We start from the raw sequence: 12,020 nt of genomic DNA on the forward strand, positions 1-12,020 counted from the left end.
TCATAGTCAAATATGGAAATTGGACCGCAATTGCCCTCTGCTGCAATTGTCTTCTTTAATATGCTTAAGGCATTCATAATATGCTTGCCATTGCATCCAGATTTTTCTTTTGTAAACTTGAGCATGATTTTTTTTCTCACTGAATAAATAAACCACAAAGGTTGAACTCCCATTCTGCAAACAATCTCTGCTCCAAGTTCCCTAAGTCAGATCTCAACGGTGTTTTGTGGTTTACACTTGAATAAAACAAATTTTATCTCTTTGAGTTTCACCCAATAGATATTTGTAATCTGGAGACTGTGCCAAATATTCTGATATAAAACACTGAGCCACAGGTGATCCACACCTGACACCAGGGACCTCGGTGGCTCATACCACGCCGTGAGCAAGATGGGAACAAGTAGGGATGTATCAGTCTGGAACCTTATACTGATAATCTCATTCTCTTATGGCTCTGTTACCTTGGGATGTAAGAATATTCTCCTTTTACTGTTTCAATCACTTTAATTTTTTTATGAGTTACATGTTCTTACAAGTCTTGAATAATATTTCAAAATATTGATCTGAATTTGTGGTTCTTCTTGGAAGTCTGTTAAATGTGAATGGCATTGTGGATTATATCAGTCCAATTTGGGAGGAGTATTTTCAGCGAGCATCAAACCCATATTCACTTAAAAAATTGGTCTGCTGATTATTGTATAAAATAGTTAACTTCCATGTTTCCAATGAATGTCTCCTGATTAGTTGATTCCTAATTCAGTTTTAATTGCATTGATAATCGTTAATGTTCGCATGTGTGTTTTACAGTTAGTATTGTTTTCCAGAATAGGTGAAAATTTTCGCTGTTTACATGTCTAGTTAAGAATAACAATATTCTGTCATTCAACCTTCTTACAAAATCTGGTTCAGGCGTGTTGATTTTTATATTTAGCAAAAACACAGGTACTGTAAAATAAACGGAGAATGTAGTAAGCCAAGAACATCTGTGTGGAGTGAGAAACAGAGTTCTCATTTCAGGCTGATGATCTGTCTCAGATCTGGAAGGTGTAAGAGATGATTTTTCAGCAAGTCATGAAAACAAAAAAGTGCTGGAAATATTCAGCAGGTCTAACATTGTTGAGAGAGAGGAAGAATGTTGAGAGTCAATGTTGTAGGTCTGTGACTTTTCATCAGAATTAGGAAAGCTGAAAATGTTTTCGGCACGTGAAAGGGGTGGTGGGTGAGAGAAAACAAATTGAATAATGTGTCATAGGGTGGAGGCTGGAAAGATAAGTGAGAAAAAGAGTGCAAGGTGCAAGGCAACGGAGTGGTGATGGGACAAGTAAAGAAACAAAAGATGGATCTGGAGGAGGTGTGAATAGCAGAATCATTAATAGCTGCTTTCTGAAAGCTAAAGAAAGGGGGAAAAAACAAACCCGCAAAGAAACAGCCAACAAAATGGGGGCAGAGGTTCCAGTCTAACATTTTGGAACTCAGTGTTAGACTTAGAAGGCTGTAACATTGTGCTGAGTTTCACTCGATTGCTGCAGGAATCTTTTATCACTTGTAGCGCGAAGGGAAAGCTCGGCAGCGAGGGTGGTGACGGGGGAAAAAGAAAAGAGGTCTCTTATAGAGTACCGGACAGGAGTAAAGAAGTGGAAAAAGTCATGATGGCATAAGATTTTTAAAAAGTAATAATAAGACAAATAAGAAACTAAAATAAAAGCAAAATACTGCGGATGCTGGAAATGTGGGAATGCTGGATAAACTCAGCAGGTCTGGCAGCATCTATGGATAGAGAAACATTGGACGGAAATTACCGACCAACTCGTCGCGTGCTTTTCTGCAGCGGAGGCGGCCCACCAACAGGATTTACTGGTCTCGCCGTTGTCAATGAGATTTCCCACTGACTGCATGCCTCGTCACCAGGAAACCCCTGTGCCGGTGTGGGACCGGAATATCCCACCGGTGTAAACAGCCAGTAAATACCACCCAGAATTTTTTTGAAATATTTTTATTCAGAAAAAAATTGCAATTATGACAGATAGAACAGTCAAACAATGTGTACCATTTTTATAAAAATATCCCCACCACTCAGCCCAACCTAACTCAGATTTACCCAGAAGTTTCCCCACATGGAACCCCCACCCTCACTCCTAACCACACCCCCAATTACTGACGACAATCAAATCTTTAAAGAAGCTTTGACAAAGGGTCATCTGGACTCGAAACATTAGCTTTTTTCTCTCCCTACAGATGCTGCCAGACCTGCTGAGATTTTCCAGCATTTTCTTTTTGGTTTCAGATTCCAGCATCCGCAGTAATTTGCTTTTATCTTTAAAGAAGGTGATAAACAGCAGCCACCTAGAGTAAAACCCCTCTTCCGATCCCATGATGGTGTACTTGATCTTTTCCAAATACAGGAATTCCGACAAATCTCCCAACCATGCCGAAGCCTTAGGCGGCACATCAATGCCCTCCATCCGAGCAAGACTCGCCTCCTGGCTATTGGAGAGGTGATGGTCCTTCTTCCCCTCCTGCAGCCCTGACAAGCCTGACAGTCCAAAGATAGCCACCAGTGGGCACAGCTCCACTTTAACTCCCCAAATCTCCGAAATTGTTTCAGAGAAGGAAACTTAACCAGCTTTGGGCAAGAAGAAAACATTTGCGAGTGGTTCGCCAGCCCCCTCGAAAAACACACATTTCTATTCTCTGCACCTGGGAAGAACCCACTCATATGTGCCCTGGTCAAGTGCATACTATGCACCACTTTAAACTGCAGCACACAAAGATGTGTTGTTGACCCCATACTGAGCCTCACTCCACACCCCCTCCTTCAAAACCAAAACCAACTTTTCCTCCCATTTCCCCTTTACTCCCTCTAGCGAAGCCTTCTCCATCACTATGATCATCCCATAAATATCTGATATCCTCCCTTTCCCTATCTTGTCAAGAGATAGCACCTTATCCATAATTGAAGGTGCCGGAAACCGATAAAATGAATAGAACAAAGCAGGAAAGAACAAAGAAAAGTCCAAGCTTGAGCCTAAACAAGAAGCCTCCTCCATCTGCCTCATACCGATTCCCTAAACCATCCCTGCACTTTCCCAATGTTTGCCGCCCAGTAATAGTACATCAAATTAGGCAACACCAACACCCCCATCCCTCTGCAAGGAAGCCCTTCGAACCCGGAGGGTCTTACCCACCCAAACAAAGGTCAAAATTAACTTTTGACCCTCCTGAAAAAAGATTTAGGAAGAAAGACTGGGAGACATTGAAACACAAACAAGAACCTCGGAAGAACGTTCACCTTAATGAATGTTCACCTTAACCGTCTGAACCTTTCCCACCAAAGGCAACGGGAAGGCATCCCACTTCTTCAAGTCCGCCTTCACCCCCTCTACCAGACTGGCCACGTTTAACTTATGTAACAAGGCCCAGTCACAAGCCATCTGTATTCCCAGATACCTAAAACTAGTCCTGGCTAGCCAAAACGGTAGCTTCTCCAGATCCGCTTCCATCCTCAGAGGGTTCATCGGAAAAATCTCACACTTGCCTGGGTTCAATCTATATCCTGAGAAGGAATCAAACATCCTAAGCACCTTCATTAATTTCCCCACATTAGGGAGAGGGTCCGTGAAATATAACAACAAATCATCCTCATGTAGGGACACGCTATGTTCCCTACCTCTCCTCACTATACCCTTCCACCTGGCCGATGACCGAAGCGCAAGGCCAACGGCCCATCTCGCATCCGCTCCAGGTCCACCACCTTCAAACCAGTAGCTGAACAAAGAAACCTTTCAGCGTCAGCAATGTCCCGTTCCCCCCTCTTACCCCCCGGGCTCCAAACAAACAACCCACCCAACTCCAAAACCACCAGCCCCCTCCCAAACAAAGAAAACCCAGCCAACCTAGGCTTGTTACCTGAATGAACAAGAGAAACAGAAAACACCAACCACCACCCCTCCCCACGAAGGTAACCAGTTGCAACTCTCTCTCCCATTTTGCTCCTGTTAACTTGAATAACTGCTAGCAGGGTGACCCCCAAATGGAGAAAAATCAAATTTATAACACAATGGATCAATGGACGAGCCTCCCCAAACCCAAATTTCATATCAAACATTCTAGGAAGGAACAACATATATCCACACCCAAGCCCTCGCCCCCGAACAGTCTGGTTTAGCACAGTGGGCTAAAGAGCTGGCTTGTAATGCAGAACAAGGCAGCAGCACGGGGTCAATTCCCGTACCGGCCTCCCCGAACAGGCGCCGGAATGTGATGACTAGGGGCTTTTCACAGTAACTTCAATGAAGCCTACTTGTGACAATAAGTTATTATTATTATTATTTCAGTAATACAGTAAAAACAAATAAAAATCCAGGAAATAGGAAAAGAAATAGCAACAAATGTTAAAAAGCCAACACTCAGGTGAACCAACAACTTAATTAAATTCTTCCCCAGTCCATGTTTCTTACAAAGTAATTCACGTCTTCCGACATGTTGAAATAGTGATCCCTGTCTCTGAACGTGACCAGAAGGCAAGCCAGATAAACCATTCCAAAACACACTTTGCTCTTGTAAAGAGCTGTTGTGGCCTTGTTAAATCCTGCACGCCTTTTTGCGAGTTCTGCACCAACATCCTGATAAATCCCATCCACATTCTCGAGTGTCCTTCGTCCACCTCGGGATCATTTTCTTATCCACGTATCTGTGGAATCGGACTATAATCGCCCATGGTGACTCCCCAGACCTGGGCTTCTGTCTCAATGAGCGGTGGTCCCGATCCACTTCAGGAGGCTCCACGAAGACCCCCCCCCCTCCCCCACCACATTCCCAAACAGCTTTGCCACATAATCCATGGCATTTGTACTTTCTATGCCCTCCATCAGCCCAACGATCCTCAAATTCTGGCATCTGGGGTGATTCCCCAGGTCATCGGCCTTGGCCTTCAATATCTTCTACCCGTCCGCCAACAACGCCACCTCGGCCTCCTAAGAGAAGATCCTAATACTATGCTCTGTAACCGTCTTCTCCACATTCTGAATCGTCGAGTCCTGTACCTCCAGCCATTGTTCCACCCTGTCCAAAGTTACACAAATGGGTACCACCGCCACCTTAATCACTTTTGCCAGGTCATCAGGGACAGTTTGTCTCTGTTTCCTAAATTCCACCATTAGGAATTCTACCAGTCCCTCAGTTGTCCACTGAGAGGGCAACGATGTCACAGGGGCCTCTGCCATTTTCTCCAATCCTGTGATACGAGGACCCCTTTCAAGTCAGACAAGGACCCCTTATTCGACTTGTTCCTCATATTCTAACCGCCAGACATCACGCGCCGGAGGGCGAACCAAAACTCTCAAATTACACCACTTGCATCCTAAACAACACATGTTAAACAGGTATAAAAAGGGTCAAAAACCGAATCCCTAAGCGGGAGCCACCTAATGTGCAGCTGTTCACCTCATAGTCGCCACTGGATGCCGAGAGAGAAACAGAGTTATATGTTTCAGATCTGATTGGTACAAAGCAGAATTCTGTAAAAGGATCATTTTGGTCCGAAACTCTGTTTCTTTCTACACATGCTCCCAGACTTGCTGAGTTTATCCAGTATTTGTTGTTAAATAAGAAACTAAAGATGGGTCCAAAGGAGGTTTAAGTAGTTATTGTGCATCATTTTTTTAAATAATGGTGAAAGTAGAATGTAAGGGTACTGGGGAAAACATGAAATTATTGATAGGAACAGCTATAAAAGAGAGATTGGTTCAAAAATAAATCTCTTCCTAAGTCATTCCACCATCCCCTTGTCATTTAAACCTCCTTAAATCCCAGAGTTGGATATTCCTGACAAAGGAGCCACCCACCTGTCGGAGAACTGGTGTGAAATCTGTGTTACTTCTGTGGGGGGACCTAACCAAATTGTAGAACCCAAACTGGAGAGGCAACAGGAATGCACGGTCGGGTCGAAATGAACGACAGGTTTATTACGGTATACAGAAAATAATTCCTCTCCCTGAAGTTCCACTCTCCCTGACCTGCACCCAAGTCAGGGTTTTTATACAGAGTGGTTTCCCCTGGTTAAGGGGAAACCCCACCCCAAATTACTGAGGGAGTTCATTCTCAGCTAGTTAAGGGGGCTGACAACGAGGGATCCCCCCTCACACCTTCCCACCACCATAATGTTTGCTGGGTCAGCGAGAGTGTGATTTAGATCGCATCGGGCACCATGGATCGGGAGCATTGCGACCGGCTCGATGCCAGGCGCAAAACCTGTTTTTGGGCTCTCCCGCTATTCACCGGGAATACCGGAGATTTGTGCCCTCATCATGGAAGGCCTCATAACTCATAACACTACTCTCCTTGGCCTGCTAGTAGACATATAATTCACTCCCTGGCCTTGAACCTCCTTCCAAGGATCAATAATAAATCTTGGCAGCATCTTGCAAATGGCTGCATTCAACCACATTTCATAGGTGACCGAGTGCTGGACAGGACATGAATTCCAGAGAAATGGGGCGACTACAAAGGGAAATGAGTTTTTCCTGCATTTCTGAATTTCCCCAGCATCTGGACATCATTGATTGCACCAAAATGATTATCCAAGCACCAAGTGACACCCAGTGAGATTCATCAATAGGAAAGGCTTCCACTGCCTCAATGTCTGTGCCCATAATAAGAGTTTTCTTCATTTGTGCAGTCACTTTCATAACATTTGGCATGATCCTCTCATACTCCACCAGTGCAGGTTGTTGCAGCTCTTCATTTTGCCGCCCTCCAAATGATGCGGATGGAGTCTGAGGAACAAGGGTTACCTTTTGAAGAGATGACTACTCACCCTTTTAGGTTACCCTGGCCTGCTTGGTGGTATATTGTCACGAGTGTCTTGAGCATTTGGTGTTCCTCCAGAGAGGACCATGCAGAGTAAAGTGCTAGGTCAACATAGCTCACTGGAAGAAGAGGAGGAACAGGACTTGGAGAGGAGAAGAAAGGGCAGGTGCAGGAGATAGATGTAGAACACAGACGTGCTCCAGCTGTAGTGGCTGAGTCCAGCTCTGGACTTGTGCGTCTCGTCAGGATGGGGGTCAATATTGGGTATTAGCTGATCCCAATAGATTTGAGCTGATCCCTTCTATGCAGGAAGATCACATGATCTGGAAAACCCTTTGAACTGCCTGTGAGAACATCTTCATTGAAGACAAGGCCTGGAATAAGACCATAAGGCATAGGAGCACAATTAGACCATTAAGCCCATCAAGTCTGCTCCGTTAGTCAATCATCCCCATTCTCCTGCCTTCTCCCCATAACCCATGATCCTCCTATTAAGCAAGAAGTTATCTATCTCTGTCTTAAAGACACTCAGTGATTAGGCCTCCACAGCCTTCTGCGGCAAAGAGATTCGCCACCCTCTCTGGTGAAGAATTCCTCCTCATCTCAGTTTTAAAGTAATGTCCCTTCAGTCTGAGGCTGCACCACTGACCAGTCCATGCTGCAGAGTGCGGTATTCATTCTGTGAATGTCAGTGTGCAGTTCCTGAATGTACTTGAGTAATGCCTCATGTGGCCCTCCATGAGGTTAATCAATCTCTCAATGAATCCCGCCGCCAGCGAATGGCGTGCAGGCGAGAAGCACGCGGCTGGGAAACTGGAGAATGCAGCCCATATGCTCAGGTCATAGAACATTAAATTTAGAGTTTGTAAGTGAACTTTAATAGAGTCCTGTATTCTATAAATTGGAGGCACACACTTTGGTAAGCAGACAGCAAATAAACAAACTTGAAGTTGCATTTAGCCTTTGATTAGTCGGCCACAGTTTTAATATGGTATAACGTATAAACATCTAGTTACTGCATCATAACATGAAACAATTCATATTATTATACTGTTTAATAGTTAGTTGATCATTCAATTGTAATTTTGTGTTTTTTTAGACGAATCGAGAAAACCTGCTTTGTTTCACAAGTCAGTGGTGCTGTTCCCAGATCAATCATCAGCTCAAGTTTATGCAAGTAAATAAACAACACAAATAAGTACATTTGTCATTTAGTTGCAAAACTGTATTCCTTTTAAAAATTGGAAAGTCTAGGTAATGGGCTAACGTCCATAGTCAGGACACTGTTAAGTGTCAGAGGTGTAGGCCAGAATTCTCTGGCCATTCGCGGTGGCCTGATTCTCTGGCTTCCTGGCGATGTGGGTGGCTTTAGTGGCAATTTTATTTGTTATTCGTTTATGGGATGTGGGTGTCGCAGCTGTGCCAGCATTTATTGCCCATCCCGAATTGCCCTTGAGGGGGCAGTTAAGAGTCAACCACATTGCTCTGGGTCTGGAGTCACATGTAGGCCAGACCAGGTAAGGACGGCAGATGTCCTTCCCTAAAGGACATTAGTGAACCAGATGGGTTTTTACGACAATTGACATTGGTTTCATGGTCATCATTAGATTTAAATCCCAGAGAATCCCGCTGCCAGTGAATGGCATGCCCCTCCCGCTGCCGAGAAACAGCTGGGAGGTCGCAGAATCCCGCCCTTAGACATGAAGTAACACAAATAATACAAGAGAAAAGTACAGCAGATGCTGGAAATCTGAAATTAAAAACAGGAAATGTTGGAAATACTCAGCATGTCAAGCAGCATCTGTGGAGAGAGAAATTCATTTTGCACTAAGGTGAGGAATCATTTCTTCACTCAATGCGCTTTGAATCTTTGGAATTCTCTACCTCAAAGGGTTGTGGATGCTCCATTGTTAGATATATTTAAGGCTGGGATAGACAGATTCTTGATCTCTCAGGGAATCAATCAGATGGAAAAATGGAGCTGAGACAGGAGATCCAATATGATTATATTGACTGACAGAGCAGGCTCCAGGGAACAAGTGACCTACTCCATTTCCTGTTTCTTATGACCTTTTGTCATCCAGAGGGCTTAAAGATGTAAAGGTGTTTCAGCCCAATGAAAAGGGGAAGGGACGAAAAGAATAAACAGGAGGGTCCGTGATAGAATGGAAGGCAGGGGAAATTAATCAGCAAAAGGGATTATAGTTCAAGGCAAATAGTGATGGTAATGAGACAAATAAAGAAACAAAAGATATGTCCAGAGCAGATATAAATGGGAAAGCAGAATCACCACCAATAGCTGTTGTCCATAAAACGTTGGCAGAGTGGTGTTTTGAAATTGATGAGTCCTAAAAGCTAGTAAGCTTGAAAGGCTGTAAAGGCCTTCATTGAAAATGTAGATGTGCTTCATTGGGAAGACGAGGAAAAAAAAGTCAGAGTGGGAGTGGAGTGGAAAATTACAATGGCAGGAGACCAACATCTCAGGGATACACTTACAGGATGAACAGAATTGTTTTGAAATTGTTTTGTCGCCCAATTTTCACCCTTCTTTTTCCTTCACGTGGTCCATCTCTGACTCTTCCCTTCTTTTTCTTTACATATTCGTCTCAGTATCTGGGGGTAGGCTATCCATCAATGTTCACTTTAAACAGATTGATTCACACAAGTGTTTTTCCTGATGCCTCATTTATCGGAGTGACTCTATTCCATTCTGTTTCCATTGGATTGGTTCTGATGATGCAACTTTCCATACCAGCTTCACGTTTCTGTATATTCTTCCTCTATGGAGAATAACCTTCCCAGAACCCCCCTCGCCACTATGACTGACCTTGACTGTGTCCATTCCACAACCAATCTCTCACCAATTTCCACCACCCCTAGAAACATGTCATCTTGCATTTCTCCATTGTGCCTTCAATAAATCATCCACTGCCATTTTGCTTCCTCCAGCTAATGCCACCCCCAAACACATCTTCCACTTCCCTCCACTTTCAGCATTCCATAAGGACTATTTCATCCATGTCACGCCCAACACTCCTTCTTCTATGCAAGTGCAGGAGATGCGGCACCTTCCCTTTTATATCCTCTTTTCCCGCCCTCCAAATTATTAGCACTCCTGATCAGATGTTGATTGGGTGATTGCTTTGTGAAACACTTCCATTCAGTCTGCAAACATGACCTTGAGTTTCTGGTCACCCATCATTTTAATTCCCTGCTCCTCTTCCACTCTGACCTCTCTGTTCTTAGCCTCTCACACTGTTTGAATAAAACTCAACATAAGCTCGGGGAATGGCACCTAATTTCTCAACAAGGCAATTCACAGCCTTCCGCACTCAATATTAAGTGCAACAATTTCAGATTGCCCCTTTTTCATTGGATGGTAGCTGTTGCTAGTGATGCTGCCCTCTCTTTTACATCTCTCCAGACACATATTTTGTTACTTTTATTGGCCCATTATCAACTCTCTCTGCCTTGCATCCACATCCCTTTTGTTTGATCTCTTCTGCCTTCTACCCTATAACTTCCTGTTTGTTCTTTCCTCCCCCTTTCTTCTTTCCCTGTCTAGTTTAAAATCTGTTACATCTCTGAGCATCCCAATTCTATTGCTGCTTCACTGGCCTGAAGGTTTGAGACGTCTTTTCCTTATTGAGGCAGATAGCAGGAGTCAGAAAAATCCATGGCTTGTCCGGTCTGCCTTAGGAGAAAGGACCAGGAAATACGAGATTTTAATTCCAGGGCAGTGGGGGAGCGGAGGGGTGGAGGTGAGCTGCAATCGAGCTACCTGACCTAGAAAAACATTTGGAGGCAGCCACAGGTGTTACCCGATGTCGAGGTGGGCTGTTTTAAAGGCCTGCCTCGGTGCTGTGGAAGTTTGTATCAGTCATAGTAAAAACAGAAAGACCATATAGCTCTCACCCCTCAAAGCCCCTACCCCTGCCATGCCACCTCACTCATTCCCATGGCCCTTCACACCCGCTCATGCCAAGATATGCCCCAATGTTCTGTGGCCTTTCATGCCCCTCATGTCAAGGTATGCTCATCACTCATCCTCTTATGGCCACTCATAGCCCCCATGTCAAGCTATGGCTATTCCATGCCCATTCACCCAATATACACTGTAAAGAACTAATGAACGCTCTGGTGACAATAGAAAGTTTAATAAAAAGCTTTTAAAAAACAGTCATTCATCGACAACCTTCCTTAAAAACAAATCCTGTTTACACAGGCCAATAAAAGTGTAAATCATCCAGATCCTTCAAAGTACCAATAGCAGAAACTGAAAGCACTTGTATCTTCTTTATCTTGTGTAAATAAATATTGTGCAATTGACAGGAGAGATTGGAAAGCTAGAACTATCAATCAAATAATGTTTTCCCTGGGTCTCAGGTGTTTCAGTACTCTAATGGATTTCTGAGCTCTCAACCAAGCCTCATTATATATTCTTGCCTAAGCTGAGATTTCAGAGGTTTATTAACGTACAGGAACATGGGGTGGGAATCACCCCTACCCGGCGGGACAGGGGGTCCCGGCGGGATGGAGTGGCGTGAACCACTCCGGCGTTGGGCCGCACCTTCAGTGGCTAGCCCCGCCCCAGAGTGGTTGGCGCCTCCCCGGCCAGCGGGAAAAGGGCTTGGCGCCACGTCAACCGGCGCTGAAGGGCCTCCGCCGGCCAGCGCAAGTCGGCACATGCGCGGGAGTGCCAGCACATGCTGGGGTCATCCCCGCGCATGAGCAGAGGGATTCGCGTCCGCACCGGGAATGGCGGAGGTCCACAGCCTCCAGTGCAGAAGGATAGAGTGCCCCCATGGCACAGGCCCGCCCGCAGATCAGTGGGCCCCGATCGCGGACCAATCTGCCGTGGGGGCACCTCCTGGGGCCAGATCCCACCGCGCCCCCCCAAGAACCCCGGAGCTCGCCCGCGCCGCCAGGTCCCGCCGGTAAGGGACCTACTCCAATTTACGCCGGCAACAGACGGGCGGGACTTCGGCCCATCACGGGCCGGAGATTTCAGGCAGCCCGGGCGCCCATTGAGTTGCGCTGGACCCCGCCATTCTCCGAGGCGAGCGGCGCGACTCACACCGGGCCGGTTTTTGGGGGGCGGTAGAATTAGGAGGACGGCAGGGGCGGGATTCACGCCGACCCCCGGCGATTCTCCCACCCGGCAGGGTGTAGGAGAATCCCGCCCATGGTACCTTTGAGGTTCCGTAAATCAT

The 12,020-nt window shown here is 45.5% G+C and overlaps 1 protein-coding gene across 1 annotated transcript in view; it reads left to right on the top strand.

Moving 5' to 3' along the window:
- The first annotated feature begins 358 nt into the window (after nucleotides 1–358).
- LOC140430258 (uncharacterized) overlaps nucleotides 359–12,020 on the top strand; it is a 148,928-nt gene continuing 137,266 nt past the window's right edge. Inside the window, exons 1-2 of the mRNA XM_072517685.1 lie at nucleotides 359–469; nucleotides 7,907–7,984. Coding sequence (XP_072373786.1) covers nucleotides 391–469; nucleotides 7,907–7,984 — 157 coding nt within the window. The 5' untranslated portion in view covers nucleotides 359–390. The remainder of the gene's footprint in view (nucleotides 470–7,906; nucleotides 7,985–12,020) is intronic.

The sequence above is a fragment of the Scyliorhinus torazame genome, chromosome 10, assembly GCF_047496885.1.
Source record: "Scyliorhinus torazame isolate Kashiwa2021f chromosome 10, sScyTor2.1, whole genome shotgun sequence".
NCBI lineage: Eukaryota > Metazoa > Chordata > Chondrichthyes > Carcharhiniformes > Scyliorhinidae > Scyliorhinus > Scyliorhinus torazame.